The sequence below is a fragment of the Aythya fuligula genome, chromosome 4, assembly GCF_009819795.1.
Source record: "Aythya fuligula isolate bAytFul2 chromosome 4, bAytFul2.pri, whole genome shotgun sequence".
NCBI lineage: Eukaryota > Metazoa > Chordata > Aves > Anseriformes > Anatidae > Aythya > Aythya fuligula.
The window spans coordinates 74,280,952-74,307,572 of NC_045562.1; the positions used below are offsets into that span (position 1 = coordinate 74,280,952).

At 42.9% G+C, this 26,621-nt stretch overlaps 1 protein-coding gene across 8 annotated transcripts in view; it reads right to left on the bottom strand.

Annotated features, from left to right (window-relative positions):
- The window catches only part of SLC4A11 (solute carrier family 4 member 11), a 90,694-nt gene that overhangs the window by 7,891 nt on the left and 56,182 nt on the right, over positions 1–26,621 (bottom strand). For all 8 annotated transcript variants that reach the window (XM_032186416.1, XM_032186414.1, XM_032186413.1 and 5 more), the window contains 10 exons: positions 26,203–26,409; positions 21,306–21,390; positions 15,388–15,513; positions 14,609–14,722; positions 13,610–13,742; positions 13,225–13,298; positions 8,594–8,843; positions 7,764–7,870; positions 6,508–6,676; positions 3,395–3,568 (listed from right to left, as the gene is read on the bottom strand). In XM_032186416.1, the coding sequence (XP_032042307.1) occupies positions 3,395–3,568; positions 6,508–6,676; positions 7,764–7,870; positions 8,594–8,843; positions 13,225–13,298; positions 13,610–13,742; positions 14,609–14,722; positions 15,388–15,513; positions 21,306–21,390; positions 26,203–26,409 (1,439 nt within the window). The remainder of the gene's footprint in view (positions 1–3,394; positions 3,569–6,507; positions 6,677–7,763; positions 7,871–8,593; positions 8,844–13,224; positions 13,299–13,609; positions 13,743–14,608; positions 14,723–15,387; positions 15,514–21,305; positions 21,391–26,202; positions 26,410–26,621) is intronic.

Genomic DNA, 26,621 nt, shown 5'->3' on the forward strand with positions numbered 1-26,621 from the left:
GATTGTTTCACAGTGAATTCTTTCAATATTAAGTTTGAGTCTTCCGTTTAAGTAAGGTCAGGTCAAACTGTTTATATATTTAAGAATATAAGGAAGTTGCGAGGGGATGGATGAAGAAGTCTTCCACACCTGTATGTAGGGGGAAATAACAGCCTAAGGTTTGCTCTTAGCATTTGGATAGCATAAGGGAATTAACATGAGACCTAATGAATAACAGATATTGTTAACAGAACAAAGTCATGAGGGCAACGCTTGAATTCCTTGGTGAGTAATGGGGCAGATTGTAGACATTTGCCAAAAGATGCACAGAAGAGATACACAGAAGGTATTAACCTCTAAGTAACCCCTCTTCCTCCTCCCAAGCTATATTTAAACAGCAGAAACCACAGGTTTCCTCCTTCCAAACACACTTGTAAGAGGATCCGAACAAGTCTGCTATGTCTAGACATCCTCACCCATGCCTAGAGAAGCCAGAGGAGAGCAGAGCAGAGCACATCTTCCCTGTTATCTGCAAACTGCTCTCGCCAGCTCTGGAAGAACTGGGACATCAGCTAGGTGGATATAATTTGGCATCGTTTTCACAGCCTCCAGGCCTGTATCACCACAGAACAGAAGTCTCGGAGATGAGAGAGCCAAGCAAGCTTTAAGTGCAACTGCAGGGGCTAATCTGATAACACAATAAGGAGCAGGCAGACCACTTTAGCACTATCAGAACCACTGTGAGCCTCTCAAGTGCCACTGTAAAGCAGAAGGGAAGGGATACAGTAACTGATTTAGCCCATCCAGGCACAGCAAGAGTTCCCCTGACTTTGTCTTTGGGCAAACTACAGGGGAATTATTTCAGAAAAAAATAAATCCCACTTCTGGGGATGCTTTTGACCTGCAAACAGAGCACTCGTATGTCTGCTGGGTTCCTTGTGAGTGAAGCAATGGAAACTGAAGTGCTCGGGATCAAAGTTAAATGCAAAACCATAACACTGGAATCAGATACAAGCCTGAAAGGACAGGAACAGAACAGCCCAGAGTAGCAGCCCTTTGGTAATGGATTTTTGAAGGTCATGAACCTGTCTTCTCTTGGGGATGGAGCAATCAGTACTGGAGTGTTTGATCACATACAAGTTCTGCAACTACTCCTGTCACCTCCTGCTAAAGTAGTCTGGAACTCCTTATCAGAAGATAAAGGTGCTCATCATTTATCAAATTTGAAATCTTTAAAGCTCAACTTCACAGCCTCAAGCTGGTCTTCTGCTAACTTTGGCACCTCTCTTATTTCCAGCACAGGACATCAACACAATAACAGAAGCCACCCTGCAGCTTGCATGTGTTCAGAACCTGGTGTGGCTCTTGAGGAAAGAGTTCCAGAAAGCCTGCAATGGAAATGAAGTCATTAATGGAGATTAAAGAGCATAATCCAGGCTCATTTCCCCAGAATCCTTTAATATGGCTAGCATGGGATTAACCATTCCCAGTCTCCTCCATGGGCCGGATGAGAGCCTGTTTGCAGATTGCCAGATCAGCTCACAGGCTCAGGTGCTTACTCTACAGGGGACAAGAAAAGTTTGCTTTCATTTTGATAAATCTTTATTCTTGTTTATATCATCCTCACTGAGAGCTTTGATTTCAGTGAGGAGAGGAACCTGCTAGGGGAGCCAGCACAAAGAACTCCTGATTTCTAATTGAGCTTCAGTACATTTTCTTTTCCAGCAGAGCTGGCTACGAAAAATACGACAATGTTACACAGATCCTCCTGTTCATAGCTCATTGCTTTGCAGAGAACAAGCAGCTTTGGTCTCAAAGGCAGTTCAGACAGCTAGGCAACTCTTGTTCCTGTCTTCACTCCCTATATCCAGTTCGTTGCACTCATTTATGTACCAATTTGCCTCCAGCAGAGCAAGAGCACTCAGTGAGACTAGTTCATCCCTCAGCCCTTTTTAGGGTAATTGCTGGAGCCATGTTCATATTAACATGGCCAGAGAGGGTTCTCCTGTGCTCCTTTGGGGAAACTGGGTGACAAAGCATGGGACAAAGACAGCAGGTAGTCCTTAATTCAAATGGGTAACTGGGCTTTGTCAGGGAAAAGCCAGGGTGTAGAATAAAGACGGTGGCAAAATTAAAAAACACCAAGTATTAAAAATCAACAATAGAAGACAAAAGGGAAGCTTGGCTCATAGGCTTCCAAGGATAATTTCTGCATCTCAAACAGAGCAGAGGTATTACAGGACAGAACATGGACACCACGAGCACCAGCATGGATTAAAACTCTACAGAACTGTTTAAAGCAACTCAAATTCTACATTTTTTCCCCTGAGGTAGGGCTTAGCATTGATTCAAGACAAAGATATAGTTGTAGGAGCAACTAATACTAATGGAAATAGGATCCCAGGAACTGATACGCCAGGAAAGGACTGCAAAAGCTCTGCAGGGAGCAGCTGGACTCAGCAGTTTCCGGATGTGGCATGTGAAATCAGCAATCTGAAAGGCAGCCGTGCCAGGTGGGGCTGGGCCAGAAGACACCAAGAACAGCATAAAGGCAAAATGGAAATTAAAAGGCAGACCCACTCCATCTCTTGAAGTAAATGACCACTTAGCCTCACTTTTGGTAAGCAACAACTCCAAAAATGGAAACCAAGATGAGATAATTAAAACTAATGGCATGCGAGTAGAAATTACCACTTCTGAGGTAAAAGCACTCAAGTGTAATGTACTGAGATCAAGCAGACCAGATAATCCCTATTTGGGAGGAGGTTTCATAAGAAATTGGATTTTTATTTTTAAATAGGTGTCTGATAAGAAAGCATTTGACAACTTCGGACAAAAAACTTGTCTTAGAGGCATGACCCAAGCATGGTTTCATGGCTGTTTTTGCTTAAAAAACAATAGAATTTAATAAGCCTTTCCAAAAGATGGTGGAAGATTCTATGGGAGCTCTCAAATAACACTGCATTTTTCCCACCCCTTGTAATAACCACCAGACAGGTCTAATGCAATGAATCAGACTGGATTTTTTCTGGTGAAGACATCTGGAAAAGTTTGGCCAGAACATCTCCTCGGCTTTCTTCAGGGATAGAACCAAAAAAGGCCTTGGCTGGCTCTTTCACAGGACAATCTACACCAGAGTAGGCTGAATCCTTTCAGGCTACTTCTAGCCACTGATAGGAGCACATATTTGTGGCTCTCCTAAAACAAGTGCTCTGGTGAAGGGGAATGAAGCAGAGTACAAAGCCATGGTGCTTGGGGTGGCTTCGTTTGGTTCGTTTTTTCTTTCCACCCTCATCTTGGAAGATGCTCAAGACAAGAGCTAGCTCCCCAACCATGCATCTTGCTGTACCCAAAGGATAAGGAAACCACAAATCAAAGTGAAGTGATCCAAGATAGCTCTGTGGCTCCTACTTACGTCTCATAGATGTGTCCATTTTCAACCCTCTCCTCTACATAGGCCAGAGCACGGACGTGCATCGGGGAGTGAGGGAAGGCGGCGTGGATCCATGGGAGGCCAAAGACAGACAGCCCCGTGTTGATCAGCGCAACAAGCAGGAGGTCCCAGTGGTAGGCTGTTCCCTTCACCAACCTGAAATGGGTTTGTGTTGACACGTTACAAATGGTGCTATAACAGGAACAGGGCTGCTCTTGCTGAACCTGAGCTGGAACACTAAATATCAAAGTGCACTTCCATGCACAGAGTGATTTCACACACCTCCTGCTTTACAGCAGGCGTTACTTGAGCACGGATGGTAATGAAACTTGCTAGCTTTCCCTCAAAGCAATCATCTGCTGGAAAAAACAATGAGCAGAAAGGCAACCCACAAAAATAACAGCCCACAAAAATTACATCAGCATTTTGCCATTACGTTTATTACTGCATCCACTCAAGATATAAAGTATACCTGCTAGCAGAGTCCTCAGGGGCAGTGGTTTGAAACCTGGGCACAGGCTGCCAAACCAGCAACACTGGAATTTCCCACCTGCCTTACTTCTAACCCTGATCTCCTTCCTTCCCCACAAGCAGACCCAGGAGCTGAACACATGCTTGGTACCCTACAACAATCCCCTACAATTATTGCTACTGCATAAGAAAACAGAAATTTATTAAACATCAGCTCTTATTCAGTAGTCAGCCAAGTAGACATGCTCCTAATTTGGGGATGCTACCTCGTGTTCACCAGTTTTGTTAGGGGAGGGTGAAATTGGCAGCCTCCACCAAGGAGTCAGCCACATCATTCACTTTGCAAGGATTTCATACAGAGCAGCTGCTAAGAGTAACCATGCACCTCATTTAGCCTTGCAATTCTTGCAAGGCTTGTCCCCTTCATGAACATATTTATCTGGTACTAACTTCTCAGATACTTTTAGTAATTTTAGATGAAGGCTAGGGAAAGGTCTCATACTTTGATACCCAAATTAAAGGTCTATAGCCATGTTTCTGTCCCTGGGCTGAACCAGGGCACAGTCAGCAACTGAGCTCACCCCTACACAACACAAAGGATCAGCTGAATCAATCTCCAGGCACCACCGACTGGGAAAATGAACTCAGGCATCTTTTAGGTGTCTTAATGCAGCCCAGGAAGGCTCAGTTCAATACCTGACAGAAACTTGGGACCACCTGAGATCCTCCAGGATAGTAGGTGCATGGAGCTAGCAGACAACACAGTACATCCAGAAGATTTGTGCCTTATGGGTATCTCAAAACAGCAGCAGATACCAATATTTGGGCAGCAGAAATCTTGGGTGGGGATCAGTTTTGGAACAAAGACTTGTCTCATTGAAAGTGCTCCCCTCCACTGACTGAGGCCACGGGGTGACTAGGTCAGATGGATGTCTACACCGCCTCTGAAGCTGGAAGGTGCTGGCAGGAAGGGTGGGATTCAGTAGGGCTGTACACGCTTCCTGCTTCAGCTTACGCTTGGAAAGCATGGCCCCTGCCCATGTGCAAATTTCTCAGAGCAAAGGCATCTCCCACCTTCCCCAAGGCTATTATTTGATTGTCCTAGCTGCTGTTTTTTGAGGGTTTTCTATGTACAAAGGCCAAATGTCTAATGCCAGCATCATTTTAGTCCCCTTAGAACGCCTCAGGCTTGCAGCATGATGTGGTACTTTGAGCAATGGATGTGCTCCACTGAGTTTGTCTAGGTCAAGATGCATATAACAGCTCTAGGTTATCCTGGGTTATCTTCACAGTGCCCAAACAGCCCATTATCCCTTGGACTGTCCCCTACACATGCTTTGATTATTCCTTGGCAAAGCACATCAGTGTACTTTCAGGCAAGCATATTTTCCCTGCTTATTCTCCAGGAAGAAATCACTACATTTGGTAAGACACCAAAAACATGTTCTCTGTTTGGCTGGGATAGGCGATGGAATTTTTATTCTGTGATGGTACCACAAACACAAGCTGTCAAGTTCTATTTTTTCCTTCTCTACAAACCCATGCCCTGCTACCTGATCAGCATAAGCTCTGCCTCATATGTTATGAAAAACACTATCAAGAACTACAAAGAATATTTTATACTCCTTAAAGACACTGTAGAGGAAAGCATCAAATTTTCAGAAAAACATTCTAGGAAAAAGATGACCCACTTACATTAGAGATTTATGCAACAGTAAGTAAAAGGGGATATCTAACTAAAAGGGGATATAATCAAGATGAGGAAAAAAAGTGGTCAAAGAAAATCAGATTAGTATAACTGAATTTGAGCTCGTCTTTTCTGCCCCAATTCAGTGCCACTCCAGCTGTAAGATGGAGAATGCTAATGCGCCATGCAAGGAGAAAACCCTCCCACGCACTACATTAGCAGAAAAATCCTAAGACATGGTAGTTTCCCTGACAAAGTCATACACATTCACTCTTGAAATCATCTGATTGCAGTTTGCAGAAAAAACAAAAGGGAATATTCTAATAATGTAATATCTCTGCTCAAGTTTATGCATAAATCAGACCTACCAGATAAAAATGAAACCACAATATGTTTTACCTCACTTCTAATAGAATTTAAGAGTTTCAAACGCTTTTCTGATGTTCAGCTGCAGTATATGGTGCTATGACATTTGTCCAGATCACTGACTCTTCCTTTTCAAGGAGTTCTCTCTACTGCAAGAGCAGTGTACGTTTCCACAGGGGCCAGACTTTCCCTACACATCTGTTGGTACACCTATAAATCTCAGAACATACCAAATATCTACTTAGCATTCACAGAGCAAAGAAGAAAATGGGCTGAGGTGGTAAGTCACCAATGCTTTGAACTTTTGATTCACCACTCCAATATTGTTTTTGGGGGATGGTGATGATGAGTTCTATCAGAATATTCCCTGAATATCTTCTCTAATATTCAAGGCTATCTTTCGGAAAGCTACCGGAATGGAGAGGAATTTACTTGAACAGCAAGGTGGAGAACATAGTGCTACAACAACAAATAACAGCTCGTTAGCTGAGATCCCGTTGACCTACAGCAATGCTAGGAAGAGGCTTGAGAACGCACCTTGGTAAAGGGAGAGGCACACTGAAAGCATTACCTGTTCTCCGGGGCATTTGTGAGCGATGCCACGATGTTCTGCTCTATGAAGAAGAGCATTGAGAGGAGGAACCCCAGCCCCATGGCACTCATCACCGACCCAATGGAGAGGGACTGGACTGGGGCCAGCACAAACAAGCTCTCGGATGGGTTGTAGTTAAATTTAGACACTGGAAAGAGGAGAGGAGTGATGTTAGGATGCAACTTTCTTGACCAACCATCTACAAGGACTCAAATCATTTTATTTTTAACCCACACTACAGGGAACAAACAAAAAAAATTAGTGACATTCTGGCATGTGGGAACCAGAAGGCCAGAAAAGACAGGCCCATCTAGCTACTTCAGATTTTCTTCCCTTCTCAAAGCTTGGCCACCATCCTTACTTGATGGTTTATGGCTAGTTCTAGGGAGACATTATGTTTGAAACAAAAACGGAAGGCTTATTTTTCAAAGATGCAAAGCATTTTTAGATTAGAAATCTTTATTCCTAACTGTAGATCCCTCCTGCTCAGTTAATTGACTGAGCAAACATTTTGAAAAACTTTCCCACATGCAACAAGCTGTGCCCCTACTTTCTGCCAGTAGAAGTAATCCATCAGTAGGGATAAATTACACATGGCCACAACTGGATGGAATGGTCATCACAGAAAAGTCATTTCTTATTTGTTTCCATACATTTCCTCACATCACCCATTCACGTCACCACAGGACAATGCAATTCCTGTCCCCATTATCACTTCCTGATATGGAAAAGCTGATCTCTTTGGCCAATGAATGGTGTATCATTTTTAGATTTCCTCATGTAACTTAAAACTGCCCAGATGCTCTGCACCATTTCACCTAAATTAGGAAAACGTAAAGTGGAGACAAAGAGGACAGACTGGGATCATCAACTCTACGTCTGCACAACTGGCAACAACAGTTCCTGTCTGCTAATTACTGTCCTTTGTTCTTTGCCAGAAATTGTTGATTCCCTTTGTTGTAAGAGATACACTTTAAATTACACTGAGATGAAAAGACAGGCTGAAGTAATTTATCTAGAGAAAAAAACTTTACTCAGCCCTGTTTTGAATGAATTAAATTGATATTGATTAAATCAGAGCTGCTGGGTTAGGGGGAATACACACAGGATTCGCAATATTACATGGGAGAACTTTGCCTCTTTTAAATAGCAAAGCCTTCCTGGGATTTAATTCCTCTTATGTACCCTAAGAAGCTTCCCCCAGTATTTCAGAGAACAAAAAAAATATAACTTACTTTCAATTTCCTTGAAGATGTAGGAACCCACAACAGAAAAAGTCAGAACTGAAATCGGTAAGGCACAGTCGGACAGAATTTCACGGACTCTCGCATGCAAATATGGGCTGAAATTTAAAGACAAAAAACTATCAACACCACACTGAACGGACAGTTGCTTTATCCAGACAGCATTAATACTAACAAATGAAAATTCAGTCCAATCTTGCCATTCTAAAGAGATGTTTGGAGCAAAGAATTAGTCTTCAATTCAGCTTAAATCCTCTGGAATATATCGCCTTTGATAGTTGATGAATGCATGAGCAAAACCCAGAAGGAAACAAGAGATACAATGCAGTCCTGCAGCACCAATTGGCATCTAATTTCCACATCAGTTTAATTGCTTACTCAAGCATTTCCAAGAGTTTTTAAAGGCAATGGGGTTAAAACCCATGTTAGGGGTGGCCATTTGACTTCCAAGAGTACACTGAAGGTACCTTCCCAGTAGGCTGTCCTACACCATAAGGGATTTTGCCCCCCCAGAATGGTTCAATGCTTACTTGATGAGCTACAAGAGTTCCAAACATGAAATGCATGATTCACCCAAAGCTTTCCAGAATGTCACTTGCAACGCCAAACCAAATACGGAAGGGCATCATCCAGTGACTGAACATTTTGTTCTGCTCTAACATTTTCCAGGTGGCCAGCCAAGCTCGTCTCTGGCTTTGGCTTCCACAGCTGCTAATGGAAGAGTTCCACCTGATTTCCCTGGGTCACAAAATCATTAGCGATTCCTCATAGATAATATGAAATAATCAATAGTCTGAGCTCTAAGACTAAAGTAAACTCACCTTTTCTTAAACTGATAGAGCGTATGACCAAGCCAAAGGGTACCCAACATCAACATGAGACTAAGGACGGCAGTTTCACGTCCATAATGCACATCATGCGTGCCTGTTTGATTCTCTAGGGACATGGATCTGCTCACTGATGAATTCATCAAGAAGGTGGTATTGATGCCGAGGCTTGGAATAGCATCAGTTCGTGCTTTTTCCAAGTAACTGTCTCCTGTGCGCCCATGGTAGTAATATTTCTTAAAAACTGTACAAACAACCAACAGGCAAGCATTAGGATAGGTTTGTGACAATCAGAGCAAGTAAAATAATGTGGTTCTTTCTTGCTTGATCATGCAGCATTAACATTACGCTTCACCAGGTTTATAGCTCTACCCCTCAAACCAGTGAAAAGAAATCAGGAGAGCTGCTTCTCTCATAAAGCAAGCACTTTACAAAATTTTCACTTCTTTTGCCAGATAAAAAAATTACACGGATCTAAATCAACAGGTATGAAGTGTAAGTGCTTACAGTGCTAATTATAATATTTTATTCCTAGCACTGAAATCACTGCTCTTAAGCAGAAAACAGACACCTACTTTCAAGCAGGCTGCTAAAAAATTACATCAGGATCTCTGAAAAAATTAAGAGCAGACAGACTGCCTGGATCCTTAAAAGGACTGCACAATGCACAGTAATTACTTTTCCTCCAGGGCTGGTCCAGATTTAAAGATAAGTGTTGACAATATGCAAAATCTGGCAGAACATTTAAATTCACACTGCAAATTGAAATAGAGCATCTGAAGTAAACCTGTACAAGTGAAACGGTAATGCCTCTGGAATTGTCCATAAATGTATTAGATTAGCTCAGTTAAGAGTCATTTATACAAGTAATTAACCGTTGTAAATGCACTCTTGCTTTTGAGCATTTAGACAAGTCATGTTGCCATTCCTATGGCACTGGCTGGCTCCAAGCACATAAATGTGGTGTTGGGGTGGTTTCACCTCTTTTTGGAGCAAGAGCCTGAAATGTCACAAGGAGCATGTAAAATCAGAAGGTAGGAGTTTTGTTTTGCAGCCTTGCTACTCCTGTGTTGTGTGACTGCAAGGCAGCACCCGCTCTTCCCCACCCCAACAGGGAGATACAGGAGGATGGAAACCACCATGTCCAAAATTTACAGTCCCTCTGCCTTTCTTTGCTTTAGACAAAAATATTCCTTCAGGCTTTGCAGAAGGAAACTCAAAGGTTTTCAGGCAAGACCATCCCCTTTAAAACAGAAATACAGCAGCGAAACTCAGGCTATAATGCTCTTCATAACATTCTCCACCCTGCACCCCCTCAAATAATAAATAATTTCTGAAAACCCCAAAGCAGCTCAGCTTTTCCATCTGCAGCAGCTACAGGGAAAACAGGCAAAACAAATTCTAAACATTTAAAAGGAGACAAAAACAACCCTTAAGCATTCTTGCGAAGCACAACTGGTATTTGCAACCACCTTGGATTTGGCTGAAGCAGTTGGGGTTACTGCTGGTTTGGAGCTCATCTCAATGCAAGATGCCTCACGTTTATTTGTGGTGCCATTTGAAGAGCAGTTACAGCCCTCCTTGTACCACCTTTATTTTGAAAAAGAAACTGAGGCATTCAACAGCAGGGTCCAACAGGACACGAAGGCCACAGGAGAAGAGACCTGTTACTTCACATTCAAAACATTTGTACACAAGCGTAAACATCACAGAAGAAAGTTTGCAGTTTGAGGTTTAACCTTTCAAGCTGCTCCCAGCAGCAGCAGCCAGAAATGAGGAGATCAGTGCACTTTTAAGCATGAGAAAGCTTCCCCCAAGGAGCGATCCCGTTATGGCCTCTGTTAGCACCCTGTACTTGTGCATCGCATGCTGCGGAAGAGGCTCTGCTGCTGTCATTTCCTCCTTCCATCCTCGCAGCTGTGTCCAAGCCCAGGCAGGACACCCACATCTGCTCTGCAAATAGGTAAACTGAGGCACGGGACACTGCCACGACCTGCACGCCAGCATCAAACAGGTTGCTGGAGGACTCACCGTTTCCGGCTCTGAATGTTAAAGGACGCTCTTGTCATAAAAATTATGGAAGTATTTCCTGGGGATCAGCAGCTTGCCAGAGCTAGAAGCCTGTTGACTGTCTCAGCTGACCCTAACCATTACTAAGTCCCAGAAACACACGCAGTTACTGAGCATAAACAGCACATACAGCTCTGCAACTACACAGAATGCATTTGAACACCTCTAATTAGGTTTGGACTCAAAATCCAAGTTATTTTGTGTTGGGTCGTGGGGATTTTCTCAGTTTACCACACATTGCTACAGCCCCAATAATACATTTTGGGCTGACATCTCAACCTTAATACATAGGAATAACTTTCCTTATTTTGTTTACTACACTCAGAATGTGTCAATACAGTAGTGGGAGGCCTTTGTCCTGTACCATGATTTGCTATAAAACGCCAAACTGCTGCAGATTTTGGCACTGGTTTGTTTTGATAACAGAAAGCTAAGTGAATCTTGCTGCCCCTGTTCAGAGCAAAGCAGGTGGTGCTCTTGCTGAAACAGAGCCATCCCGAAGCCTAGCACATGCTCAAGTTCCTTCCAACAACATTAACTTGTGTTATTTGCTTCGGCCAGTTTGTCGCTGTTTCCTGCAGAGTGCAGATGTCAAGATCAAACAAATACAGCTTTGGTGGCTGGGCCACGTGCCGAAAACAAAGTGTCACCGGGATGGCTCCAACACACAGCCCAATTCATCTGTACAGTATCACATCCCTCCCCCCTTCTTTCCTGCATATCTATGGGTACCTTGCAAAAAATGAGGCTATGAACAGACTGAGGAAAACATATCTGAGCAAAAGGAACATCTACTTCAACACTAAGCATGCCCAAAAGTCCCTGTCAGCTGGCTAGCCATTACCAGGACCAGCTTCTTCCTCCCACTTAACTGCTCAACCCAAGTTTTGAGTGTGAAGGGTGATGGCAGCAGCATCACCTCCTGCTACAAAATGGGGGAAGAAGAGCAAAAACAAGCCCGTGGCTGTGAGCTGTGCTGGTGTCATGTTTAAATATGAGTACAGAGAGAGTTTAGGGTAAAGTCTGTGCCTGCCAGCATCACTGCCCTTCTACACCTGGGAACCTGGCTGGACATGAGATCTCTTTTGTTGATGCACTTAAACTCCCTCAGATGCAGCTCAAGCCAATAGGACCTGGCAAACAAGCAGAGCACTGGCTTGATTTATTACCGTTTTCCTATAAACTCAGCCCTTTCCAAGTTCACAGGAGAATTACTCCAATTCACCAATTAGTGATTAGCTTTCAGCCTCCTCTGCTGTCCCCACTGAAGTACTGCTTATATATTCCTGAAGGTTTGGCAACAAAGATGAAAGGATGCTTTCTGCACTTTTAACTTGCATCCCATGCCCTTGTTATGGGGAATCAGCTCTCTGCTACAGAAACACTGCAAACATTTGCTAGTTGTTCAATTGCTCAGTGCCACAGGGAGGCTGTTCCATGTCTCTAAAACAGGGCACTAACAGGACACTTCTAGTAAAAACACAGCTGCATATTGAGCAAGGAGAAAGCAAAGCACCCCAGAGCAGCTTCTCTTTCACCAGGCTTTGCCTGTGCAGGATATTTGAAAGAGGCAGGTGTTCTGCAGAGAAAAAACACTGATTGCACAATCAAAGCATGTGCCCATGGAGCCAAATTAAGGATTCCCAATAAATCCAGGAAATGTCTTGCTCCAATTTCTTTTTCAGTATCAAGATTCCTCTTTGAAGGTGTTCCTCTCATACACAAGATACCATGAAGAAGCATGAGGACATTGAAATTACATGACATGCTCAGTGTGGTTAGGTTCATCTTGAAGGACTTCAAGGGAACAGTCCCAAACTTTGGGCCATTGGACAATTGATCAAAAACACATTGAATTTAGACTTGGCCAGTTCCTCATTGGGATGAACAGAAAGGCTGTCATCCACATGTAATTTCTGTTAATGACTTTTACCTTCACAAATACCTCCTGCCAATCCTGGTCAGAAAAAGGTGCTAGAGAAATGTGTTAAACATGAAGGCTACTCATGGGTCCACATCCAGAAGTTAACCCAGAAATGGGAAGCACATGGCTGGAAAAGGCAGAATAGCTTTAGCAGCACTCTGGAATGCACTGCAGCCTTTTAGTTGCCATTAAGGTAGAAGGGTGTCAGCTCAGAAGAATGGAGGCACTTTTTTTTTTTTAAAAAAAAACTACTTCCATCCATATAGTTTAATAATGTGGACAGGAAAGGTCTAGATGCACTGCATGTAAATCACTCTTTTTTGCTAGGATCATTCAAAAGGAGTGATATCAGGGGAAGACTGACAGCAACATTAATAATGGTTTCTCCTCTTGGAAAGCTAAAAGCCTAATCCTATCTCAGCTAACTGAAATTAGAGACGATAGAAATTCTGCATATCCATGTAAACTGCTGACACAGAGCTGCTTACGTCTCAAACACTTTGATCTTTTCCTGAAGACCCTGAAAGAACATGGAACAAGCAAGTGTCATGCATATTTGCAGCCTCATATTTCCCTTTGACAATGAAGCAAAGCAGAGATCTGGACTGAAGAGTATCATTGCAAAACTTACCTTTAATAATGCCTTTGAAGGCATCAAGCACAAACGTGATGGATATAAAAAGTGCAATTATTTCTTCTGTTGACCTGTGGAAAAAAATCCCATGAATTAATACAGACATTACCAGAGTCTGCATTCAACTTCGTTCAAAGGAAATCAGCATATTCATACATTTACATGAAAATATACCAATTTTAGTTAGACTCCAACTCAGGAAAGAAAACCCAGTGAATCTTTAAAAGCTTCTTTCAAGCTGGAACAATAAGCCAAAATGATACCAGCCTCATCTCACAAAATACATTTTGCAGCAAGTTTGTAATTAAGGAGCTTGTAGAATGTATAATTTTTCCATTTGCTGAATAATCTGATCAAAATATGACTTCTTGAAAATAGCTACCTTTTAAAGAGCTTCATCAGAAGACTGAAATTAAAGAGGGAGTACATCACGAGGAAAAAGCTGTTCCACAGTCCAATCCAGGCGTAGAAAGCACTGAAATCCAAGTTGTAGTCATCACAGATTCCTCGGATGACTGCAGAATTGAAGCATTTACATGTCAGATTAAGCTTCTGTCATCACCACCCCAAAATTCTCATTTGCTTGATGGCAAAGAGAACCCCTTTCAAGGCAGCCCAACCACACCTATTGTGGACACCATTAAAACCCTGTTCTTACATTATCCATACAAACTTTGGGCAAACTATTTTTTTTTTTTTTTTCCATCTCCCCTTCCACTGTAAACAGGGAGAAGCACATGAAAAACATTCTCCCACACTGCTCAAAGCATCTTTCCCCTAAGAATCAAGGCCACAGAATCAGCCCTTAGAGTTTGCTCACTGACACTTCAGGTGCTGTTGAGCAAGGGAACTCACACTTCTGTGTCATGCTTAATCAGTCACCTCAATGAACTAAAACCTTAAACCTTTAAATGTCTTAAACCTTTCAAGCTAGTTGGAGCCCATCTGATCACTTCTAAAGATGGGGATCGAGTTGGCTCCTTTACACTTCCAGCTCAGTAATATCTCACAGCCGTAACTGGAAAGCTACTTATCACACTTTGAGACCAACAAAGAACCCTTGCTACTGGCCTCTTAGCTTCAAGGTGATTAAATGCACCTCCCCAAGAAAACCATCTGACAAAAAGATTTCCTCCTTGAAGCAGAAATGCTTATTCTCAAGATGTTTTCTGTGCAAGATGATTCCATTGAAAACCAACTTTCTTTAACTAAACATGAATCAAATTTATTTTCTCTCAGCACCAAAAGCATCCCTTTAAAATTGATATATGAAAAAAACACAACAAGGGCACTAACAGGGTTGCAGGGTTCACATCCAAAGTCCCTTTCCACCAACTGCAATGACATCAGACCCCAACACACACACATTTAATAGGCTTACCATTAATGTAGAGTGCTAAAGGAGCTGTAGTTAGGAGTACAACTAGAGGTTGCCCCGAAAAGAGTGCATAAAGCAGCCCTCCGATACACTGACCAACGATTGTCTTCTGCACGTCTATGAAGAATTGGGAAGGATGGAAAAACACATTTGTTTTCTAATCAACAAACACTGAATTCACAGAGAACAATATTTAAAACATATAGAGGTGAGACTTTGTGAAAACATGAAAAGATCCTTTCCTGGCAAACTTGTATTAATAAAATAGTTCAAGAAGGGACCTACAAAGACAGAGTCCAACTGCACAATAATTTAGGATGCCATCAAGTTTCATTCAGGAGACCTTCAGGACAAGATTTCAGCTACGAATCTAATGAACCGCAATAGCAGCAGGAACTGCTTCAGGGCCCCAGCTGGAACAAAGCAAATCATCATCCACTATACCAGTGGTTTGGACACTGGCAATCAAATTCAGATCAAAAGCATGGGAGCTTGTCCTAGGGGAAGGATGTGCAGGTAATGGCATTGTTATAAAGCAAGCATTATTTAAAAATACTGTAGAATACATCTCTATCCATCAGAGACTGATGAGAATGCCCAAAGTGTGCCCAAAGTGTTCAACTGCTTGTCTTGTGAGAAAAACTCATGAGCCTAAGTTAGAAAAAATCTCCAGTGGTGTTTTAGTCTGCAAAGAAAAGCAATCAAAGCTTTGAGTGACCAGAGCTACCCAACTGGAATACACAGGATCCTAAAAAGAGATGCAAAAAAAGGATAAAACTTACCAATAGCTCCTCGGGTGTTTTCATCGTTGAGGGACCCAAATGCAATAGATGGAAGGAGGCAGGCAAAATACAGAAATATCATAGTTGTGATGTATTTTCCTATAGCCTTGTTGTTTCCAATAATACCTAGTGTAAACCCAAACAGTCACATTAGTGGTGCTCACTTGGAAAACATTCAAACCACATTCACAACAGCCACGTGTACCATTAGCTTTTTAATACTGGAAGGCAGAAGTAGAAGTTTTCCATGCTTTACTCTTAAACATATAGGTGGTATTTGACATTTGCTTTTGCACACTCATACCTGTATTCATCTGGGACCAGAACTAGAAGCACCAACATGCCACCAGATAGAGTCCTTCAGACTTCTGGTATCATCAAAAACAGGGAACACCAACAGCAGTTTGGTTTTTACCAGCCCAAGAACTTTTGAAGGGGATCAAAGCAGAAGCCAGAAATTTAGGCTTCAGAAATCCCTACCCCCTGCCTTTTAATACCATCTTTTTAGGTATTCTCTGTTACAGCCCTAACAAGTTTGATCTTCCCAACTCACAATGCTTTGGGCAAGAAAACACAAAGCACTTCATCTTCCCCTAGGCAGAAATCTGAGTTACAGGGCTTGAATCAATAATGTGCTATGCTGAGCCAATTAGTGCTAACAGACTTACAAAAACAAATAGCACAAGAGGTCAGGAATGCGTACATTAAGAGAGTTTTGCTTTAAAAAAGCCTTCTGAAAGAATGGCTTTTCGTTTCTTTCCATCCACTCACCCCCTCTCGTCTCCATCAGAAAACATACGCCAGGCCACAACAAAAGCAGCCAGAAAGAGGATTCAAGTGTCATATTATGACTTTAAGGACCTCTGAAGTAGTTTATCTTTTCCCTTTCCAGTTTTCAGGCTGGTGTCCATCCTCAGTGTGCTCATATCACCCCTTAAGAGAAAGGAGGCAAGATGACAACATCTGATATTGTTCAAGAACTAGTTTTTTCATTGAGCAGCCTCAGAGAGCCTCTTCCAAAGAAAATCCACTCTTGCAACAACCTGCCTGTGCTACCACCCTTGATGATGCTCCTGCAGACACCTGTACAAGCTTGGAGTCACCCAAATCACCTTTTGTGGAAGCCACCTGAGCAGTGAACACCCACACAGGCATCTGCCCCTAAGCTCCCAAAAAATCCCACCTAAGCCTTTGCTAGCATCAGTCTCTTGCTGAGGGAGCTACAAGCCAATGAGTTGAATCAGAGAAGGGAGGACTTTGCATCTTAGGCTGCTGGTGCCAAATGGAGAAAATTTGAGCATTGCCACAACAGGCTATCACTGGACTGAAAAGCAATCACTCAATGACTTTAAGATCTTATCAAACATCTGTTTTCTGCACCATTTTCTGCACCACTTGCAGTGCAGAGATAAGGACAGAAGGAGGATGAAAGAGCCAAAAACCAGAGATGGTGTATAATGATCAGGCAGACACCTGAGTAAAGGACACCTTGTGATGGCTGCTGCTTGCAGACAAGACAGACATGAACAGGACTTCTGATGCTCAGCATCCTTGAAAGAAAGTAGAGAAAACAGGCAGTGCTGAAACTTAACGGGAGACATCTCAAACATGCAAATATAAGCCTGACCTTCCACAAGTCATGGGACCAGCCACTTTGAGGCAGATTCTTTTCAGCTTATTGCAAAGATTCAGAAACCACAAACCACATTCCTGACCACTCTTGGCAACCACAGGGCCTAAAACGTCTTTTTTTGCAGATGAAGTCTTCTCATGTGATCAAGTCAAACAGCTACAGGCTCTTACCTCATGCTCGCAAGTGCCTGAGACCTTTAGAGAAAAGGGCAAGTAGTGACCAAGTGGTAGTTCTACAAGTAGAGATCGTCACTCCTTGTTCTGGTTACTCTGCGTGGCTTCAGAAAGCAGTTTTGGACAAAGGAGTCTCTTCAACATAAAAGGAGAGAAGCAGCACCACTTGAAAGCATTCATAAAGGAACAGGCAACCGGGACCAGAGAAATAAATCAAAGAGTACTCATTTTCTGAGCAGAGAAAGCTTTGTAAGAGGTGAGGCTCTCTTTAAAAAGCTTTCAGTTAAATAAACCACAGCATAAAGCAGGGGGAAGGGAGAAGCCTTGAAGAGCATCATAAAAGCTTGTGTGTGGCTCTTGGCTTTAGCTTCAGTGCTTGCAAAGCAGGAGTTAGAGCAGGAGTCCATGCTGACCATGGAGGACCCTATGTCACATCATGGTCGGGTTCAAGGTTTCCAGTAGAAGGGAAGTCTGTTTTCAGCCACGAGAGATCTAAATAGCAATGAATCCCTTCTGGTGGGCAGCAAAATTCACTTCATAATGGAGACAATAACAACAAATCTAACATACCCTTTCACACAAACAATCACTCTTCAGTTGCAGTTAAAAATCATCATCAAGTGCTGTCTCCTTGTACAGACTCAGATGAGACAAGCACCAAATTCCAGCATTAATCACAACTCACCTTTTAAAATCGACATCTGGCTAAATATTTCCAGGGTTTATTTGCAACCCAGGGACTGACATTACTTCATTTAAAGGAAGGTGGGCTGCATTATGATGGCATTTCATCCGCAGCAGGCTCATAAAGCCATCGAGGAGTGTGTCACTCCAACTGCACCGTGTAAATTTATAGCTGAAAATCAACTCAGTCCAGCTGTGAGATTTGAGTAGCTGCCTATTACAGAAGCAATCCCTTGAAATTAAGGTACATCTACACACTGAAAGAGGAAGCAATTATGTTCATCAACGTGACAGCTCTATTTTACTTGCTCGTATTTCTAAAATGTCTCTTTTTAAATTACCAGGTTAGAGTTTCAGAGAATTCTGCAGCATTACTGGCTTCATTTTGCCTGGTATTACGCACCAATAAGTGAAGACCAACAGATCCAGAGGCTGGGACTAGAGCTCCTCAAGTATACTAATTGCAGATTAAACCAAACCTGAGACAAATGGACATTGTGAAGTGTCTGACTAACATTCCTTCCCAATTCTCTGAAATCTCTAATGCAAAGCAAGTTTAATTATATGGATTTGCATCAGCAACGATGTGCCTATTAAACCTGGATTAAAAAAAAGTCACCTTTCAATGGTAAAAACATTAAAGATATCTGTAGGTTTTCGTAAGTTTAGTCATAAGACACAAAACAAACTTCTGCTAAAGCTCTCAAGCTGGACTTTCACTTATGTTAATAAGTGCTGGAGTCTGCCCAGTTTTCTAAAGATGAACAGAAGACAAATCTTTCCTAAAGTCCTGGGAAGAGTAAATCACATTACAAGTGAGACCAAGAACTTTGCTGGAAAAAGGAAATCCAGCCGATCTTGTGACAGAGAAGCCAAGCATGTGCTCAGACTAGGGAAGCTCGAAGAAACAAATCCAAGACTCAAAGCTTAAACTTCTCATTCCTTCCAGCCTGTTGGAGAAACATTCACACAGAAAACATGTTTTTGAAGATCCAACCACTGAAAAAGACCTGTGAACGCAGGTCATGATGCCAGAAAGCAGCCAAGAAGTCAGACCTCAACTGGGCTTTGAACTCTTGCACCCAGGTGATGTTTAGGAATGAAGGGCTGTGAAGTGATGCAGGAGCTACCCCAACATCTAACTTCGGGTAGGAGAAGCACTAAGGGAAGAAGCCCATCTGCATTCACTATTTTTTTTCTCCTCTATAAAGATCACCAATTCTGGAGGAACAGTCGAGAAAACTCTTCCTTGATCCTTGAGTGTTCAGTAGTTGAAGTCAAGCTGCACTAAACAGACACGACTTCCACAATCCAAAACAGACTTAAACTACAATTCCTAATCTGGAGGGAAAAAAAAAAATAAAGGAAGATAACTCCTTTCTGCCCCTTTCAAATCACGATGGTTAAGGATAATTTAAAGGCCAGCTTTGCACAGCATGTGAATGAGATCAATCGCACAAAAAGTCCAACTGACAAAACACTTGCTGGCCCTACAAAAGCCTTATTATTTATCACCCTGCTCTTAATCGGTTTATCTGTCTAAACCAAAATCCCAGGATGCTTCTCAGATTAAGGATTTAGAGGCTCTGACCATTCAAAAAGAGAAGCATCTTTGCAATTCAAAGCTCTTTGATGATGTACATGTGATTGTCTGGAGCACAGATATTTGGATAGCTCAAATCCCTACAGTTTTGGTACACTGCTGCTTTGAGATGGTCCAGGAATTTCACATTCCTGATCACCTTCGGTCTTGGTGGTTTATGGCAGATGCTTTAAGCTCCATCTGGTTTTCATTCCACGCAGATCCTTAAAGAATTTATCTTAATTTCTGGTTTCTGGGAAGAAGTGGCGCATCCTAATATATACAGGTTTTTGAAAATCCTCCTCTCCCCCATATCATACATGAAAGCACAACAGCTCTTAAGGTGAGCTTCACATTTGAGCTGCAATAGTTTAAGTTTCACTCTGCTATAGCTGACAGACCCAGAGCTGAGAAGCAGCACACACAGGTTATTCTGTATGCAAAGCCAGAGCGTGGACCCCCAAAAAAACCCTCCAAGATCTGCTGAGAGCCAATGTTGGCTGCAGGACCATCAAATGGTGCACTTTGGGAACTGTTTCCTGCACTCAGGATGCAGACAGCCACAGGTAGAGCAAGCAGACAGCTACATTTCAATGCTCCCCATAGGATGCTTCTCCTTGAACAGCAGTCTTGCAGCAATTCCCTTCTGAAGTGCTTTGTTACCCCTTTACAATGAACAGTTGGACTTTGACAGCCCTAGAAAGCAAGAGTCATGGAGATGAAGTATCCTGAAACTATTCCAGAGGTGTCCAAATCAGGAGCTTATATCCTCTGACAGACCTGGTACTAATGATACACCTGCCAAGAAACAATTTTGTTTTGAATCTGGCTCCTTGCTGTTACCCTGAAAATAATTTGTCCCTCTTCCTCCTCAATGTGCCCCTGATCTCCAGAAAAATGGAGTGTTAGCTAGACTTCAGTGGCTTTGCACTAAAATACTTCTCTGTAAAATGGGACTTGGGTGGGCATCTTGCCTTCTTATATCATCTCCAAGGGCAACAGTCCTCAGAGGGGCATGTTGGGACAATTGTGCCTTTACATAAGGAGTTTAATAGCAGAAAGGCGTTTGATAGAGCTCCTGGATTCTCCTTGCCTACACTCTACATCTTTATTTCATGCAAACCTTCTGGGTTTGATACCAGATACTTGAAGATATTAAACAAATCCCCCAAAAGCTGTAAGAAACTGAACATGCTTCCATATCAGGCTGAAGCTGCGTAACCCTGTTAAGATTTTTCATGGCCTTTAAGAATCTCTGAAAGCCCCAAGGAGAAAGGGAGAAAGTGACTCTGAAAACCGACAAGGCCATCAATGGAGCTATATAAAGCCCAAAATATGAGGCTCAGTGTAAACATTGTGTTGATGCTCCAGTGATCTGGCTACAGCAGACAAGCTCTATCCTGTTTTTAAGAGGTACAGAGCCAAAGTTAGCACTGCTCGGGTTTTCTTTTAGCATTCTCAGCTCCAACAGCATCATAATTGCTGCAGATTCTGGCTTACCAGGACAGCAGAAAGGCTCTATTAGGCCACCACTGACTAATTAGGTCTCTATGAGTTGATCTGTGTTTGCACACACCCATAATCAATCTATTTAACTGCCTCATTGTTTAATAAGAAACAAGATCTCCATAAAGCTATCACCTTTGTTAAGGGAACGCCGCAAGCTTCTCATCTACCATGTGCCACGCCACCTATTCACCAGCTTTTATCAACATATTCTTTTGAATAACAAATAAGAGAGCCATTACACATATCAAAGAACATTCAATGCACACTGTAAACAGGACATTGTATCACAAAAAATTAAAAATCAGGCCAATGCTTCCATAAACATTGGCCAACATACCATCAGTGAAGTCCAAAGCGTACACTGGAAATCTTCGTGCAATGTCATCAGAAATCCCCTTGCCAACATTGAGAAACTCGTGCAACTAAAGAAAGGAAGGAAATGCTGTGTCAGTTTAAAGGCTCATGCATTGTTAAAGAGATTAACCTTCTTATTCAATACTGATAGGAGCAAAACTGGTCATTTTGAATAGGGCATTCAAATTGGATTTTGTAATGATAATAAAAATAAACCCTTCACACCTCAAATTGTATCCTCAAAAGCATTGTAAAAGAGAAAAATCCCCCAGACCACCCTGTTTTCCTCCCTTCCTTCCCTCTTTCCCCTCCCATTCATATCCGCATCCCTGATTTGCAAGTGGGGGAGCTGATGCACAGCATAGAAGTTACCTGCTGAAGACACCCTGGATGACAGCAGGATTGGACCTCAGGGCACTGGGTAATGCCTGGGTCCCTACTGGATTAACATGAGGTCAGGGGTGTCCTCCCACTGCTTCAGCAAACTTTTCTTTGTATTTTACCACAAACTCTTCCCCAAATCCATGTTAAGCCTCTAAAAGGAGATCCCCAGAAAGTGCTCTTTTCCTTGGCATCGCTACAGAAGAGACCTCAAATGGATATAGTAAGGGAACTAAGACCATCTACACCCCAAACCCCACCCCAAGGGAACAAGCTGGAGTAGCTTCACAGTCAAACTGTGAGTTTCTGCCCATTAAAAAGCAATAAGATCATCATGAAAGGGTTCCAAAAACTCAGATGCATTCCTTTTACTCCTGCTCTGGGGGCCTGCAAGGTGCAATATGTTTGCTTATATGAGCTGACACACTGCACAGGCAACAAGGAGCTTTTTAGAAACACACGACAGCTGCTATTGACTTACAGCCTCCCAGTTCTCAGCTACATCCTTACAAAAAGCACATGGAAAGCGTCAAAGCAGGCAACACTTGCAAATGAGGCACCTGTCAGATTTTTATTTTTTTTCCTGTTATCCTCAACTCAGAGCACAGGGTCTGGCTGGGCTGGAGTTCACTTTCCCTGCAGCAGCCCCATGCAGTGCTGTGCTCTGCACTTGGAGCTAGAACAGCCCTGGTATCACACCAGTGTTGTGTCTGCTGCTGAGCAGTGCTGGCACAGCACCAAGACTCCCTCCAAGTCCCCACAAAAGCCAACAGGCAAAGAGGGGACATCACCAGGGCTGCTCACCTAAAGCAACCAGAGGGATATTCCTTACCATACGTTGTCACATTCAGCAATAAAAGGTGGGGAAGGAGAAGGGGGGCTCTTATGAAGACATCAAGTCCTCCCAAAAAAGTGGTAGGCGTATTGAGGCCCTGATTCACAGGATGTGGCCAAACAATGCTCATTGATCACAGAATCACCAAATTATTTAGGGTAGAAGATCACCTAGTCCAACCTCTGACCTAACAATAACAAGTCCTCCACTAAACCATATCACTAGGCTCTACAGGAGAGTTTTTTCCTTCCCTCTGTGCTTCTGCATGGTCTTTGCTTGTACCTTCCTCCTTTCATCCCTCCTTTTTCCCTTTAATTATCCTTATTTCAACCCATAACCCTCTCTCCCCCACCCTTTTTTTTTTCCTTTCCAGAATACTTTCTTCTCCCCCACTTCTTTTCTGGTAGAAACTGATAGAAAGCACTGCTTTAGAAGGGACTCAGCCCTACAGTGCTCATTTAACAGACTCTGTGCAGCTTTGCTTTTTCTCATGGGGCTTATCTGCCTTGCAGTGTCTGGAATTTCAGGGTTACATCACAAGATATAGCAAAATAAAAACACCGCCTGTAAAGGGAATACTCCACAGCACACACCCAAAACCCCCAATGTAAGAGATCCCTCAAAGGACCAACTCCTTTATCAGTCGTTACCACCTCTTATATTTCGGCTCTTTAAGTCACTTCTGTTGCATTTTGCCAATACACCTGTATTATTTCAGGACAGTTTCAGATCTCTACCCTGAAAAATCAGGAGGGAAGGAAAACAGACAACAGCATTTCTGCATTTTAAGCATTTCTGAGAACTATGAACTTCACCCAACAGGCATATTTGGACATCAAAGCCATACGCACTTGAAAAGCAATTTAATTTTGCCCCCCAGAAAGACATTCCTGAAGGCACGAGTCAGCCAGAGAATCACAATAGCTTTAATGACTAATATGTTTACTTGTCTCACTGCGGCGAATATGGGAAAGGGATGCTCAGTGCAGCTCACCTTCGGGGGAAGAATCCACACGCCTGCTGCTTGCCTGGGGCTGGAAGGGGCACTCATGCACACTGCCTGCTCGTAGGCAGCAGTGGACGAGCAGAAAAACACCGCCAAACTTCTTGCCCCACGACACTCATTGAAGCAGATTTGAGAAAAGGGGAGGCAACGGGTTATTTTTGAGACTCCTCGTCCCTTTATGCATTTTATTTCTTGCCAGTGGGCAAGTTTAGCTTGGGATGGGGCCATCAAGATCAGTGCTGTTTCTATGTGGACCACTGATATCAAGTCTGTGGTTAAATATGGGGAAAGCTGTTTCTCCTGGATGGCTGATCCTCCTCTTACCTTCCTCTTTGCTCTAACCTCATGCTCAGCTTGAGTTACATTGAGTAGAGAGATCAGTAAACTTGACTGTATCTCAAGTTAAAGCCATTTTTGGGCAGTACTTTTGTCAACTGTGCATCATCATCATGTAGCTCTACTCCAAACAGGTTTCAATCTGGCTTTCACTTCCTGCCATCTGAGTCTTCACCACCCAAAGTTTTAATAAAATCTTGGGAAGGACAACACTGGCACTCCATCCTCACCCTTTTTGAAGGGCTTCCTCACACCTTCAGGAGCCAGAAATTTCTTGGCCTGCCATTCCTTGCTTCTTTCCCCTTCACTAGGGGATGTGTGGCTTGTCCTTCTTTCTACTCCTATTCGTGGTGGTAGCTCTCTTGGCCCTGCTATATTTTGGATTTGACATACTGATACCAGGTGGACTTACTCAGAAGGCTTTTCTTTCCCAGAGCTATTCTAGATGAAGTTCATGCAACAGAAACCATCCTCCATCCTGCCACTGCTGAGCAGGCACAGCCCAGCCCTTTTTGGAAAATACACCCCTCCATCACACACAGTGGTATGGAACGGATATGGTCACAGCTAGAAAACATCAAAACCATCAGGGCCTCCTCCATGAGCAATATCACAATTAGATGCCTCAGTAAACAAAAGGATTTCAGGCTGACTTGATTATAGCTGTGAGGATGCTGTTTTGTCTAAATAATCCTGAGATGAGGCAAAGCAAACCAACTGTGCTGTGGGCACAGCATGGTACACAATTGCCATGCCCCCTTCGGTATTTTAGCACAGATAGAAATGAGCAATTGCTAAAAATCCCACTCACGCAGCATTTGAGGTCCATTTTTCTCCTGTCACTGCAGGATCAAGGGATAAAGGGAGGTGGGAGGCAGATACCACTGAGAGATCTGACCCTCCTGCAGGCTTGCTTGTAATAACACAGCAGCTCCAGATTAAGGTATGTATTTCACTCAGGGTGGCTCACAGGTTGAAATTACACCTCTGGTTGCATATCAGTTTATTCTGATGTTAAATGGTTTCATTCTAGAGGGCTGTCACACAGGACAGGCAGAGGAGAAGGGCTTCTGGAGATGGCTTTCCTTAGAACTGATGAATGCAGGCTACGACCTCAAATCAACCCTTCTTCTCCAGGCAAAATTTGGCTTGCCAGGAACATGGAAAGAAGTCTCCAGCCTAGCTCCTAAAAATCAATCCTGGCAAGTCCCACTTTGGGCAAGCAGGGGCAGCTTTTCAAAAGAGATAAAGCAGACTTACTACTGCACATCCTTCAGCTCTCAAGGGATGCAGGCTAAAACAACTTCAAAACCCTTCATTTACCAAATCCAGACCAAGAACAACCAATGTCAAGAAGAATTATTAAAAAAGAGTTGTCACTACACACTGCATTGGCTCAGAGATGTTGAAAGCTCTGTCTGGCCAAAGCTGTTGTCCCAGTGATAGAGGTGGAAACCACCACTTACGAGCAGGTACGGGGTCTAACAAAGTTCAAAGCACTACCTATAAACAAGGGGAGAATGCTGGAAAAATGTGAGCATTACTTGTTTCCAGATGTGCATATCAAAACTCCTTAAATCTACTTCAGTAAGAAAAGAATTGGTGAATTTGCCAGCCTCTGCAATATAGACAACCCAAAAGTTGTCCTTTAAGGTTATTATTTGCAATTGTAGGGCAGGAGCAGACGACTAGGGATGGTACAAACAGTTTGTTTTTCAGGTATGCTGCTTAGTTAAAGAATGAATTTCTGAACGGAAAGGCAAAGCAGTGACCAATACACAGGAAATTCCAGAAAAGAAAGCGGAGTTACAGCATTTCCCTCAAACTTGAGTACAAAGCAAGTAACGTTTTACAGAGCTACAGATCAAACACAGAAAAATCAGGCCAAGTACTGACAGGCAACCTTTAAGTGAAGTTATTGAGCAGGGACAGCCAAGAAGCCTTTCAGCTGTAGGAAAGACAAGCAGCAGCTTCTTCAGAGACTTCTGATTGTAAGGATTAAGTGCCTTGGACTGACACAGTGATCCATTAGTCCCCCACTCGACTAGGCATCTGGATTCAAAGTCCTGCAACCATTTCACCCCCCTACTGTTCTGTGTCCCTTCAGCACCTGCACCTTTGAAGTGTTTTCTTTAGATTTACAGCAGGAGCTGAGGAAAGTGGACATACATATGGGAGCTGTTTATAGAAAGCTCAGTTCAGAGAGCTAGCTAGACAAGCCTAATGGATGCAAGCACCACAAGCTCTTCAAATTTTTACCCCAAAACCCTTGCATTTACTTATTTGGACACCAAACCACTGGGAGATGTTGGCCAACCTTACCTTGAGGGGCTTAGGACTGTGTGACTTGTGCCCATCGTTCATTGCCGAGGGTCTCTGATTCACCACCGTCAACAAGTGGCGCTGGTGGACTAAGGCTTCCTTGAACTCCTCTTCGGTTTTGGTTTCTAGGAGTTTCTGGCGAAAGGTTATGTCTGAAAACATCGTGGCAAAGGTCCGGCCCACTTCCGTGGCAGTTTTGGTGCTTTTCTGAAGGGGGAAAAAAGAGAAATATGAAAAATTTAAAACTATTTCCTTTCACTGCCGGAACATAAAATGAAATATTTGCCCCACTAGGCATCATCTTCCAAGACTCCAGGACTTGAGCCAAGTCTGAATCAAGCTAAGCATGCACTTCATCCCCTATTCCCTCTTCATGGCTGCTATAACTAAATAATTAAGTCTTTGCTAGCCCTGCAACA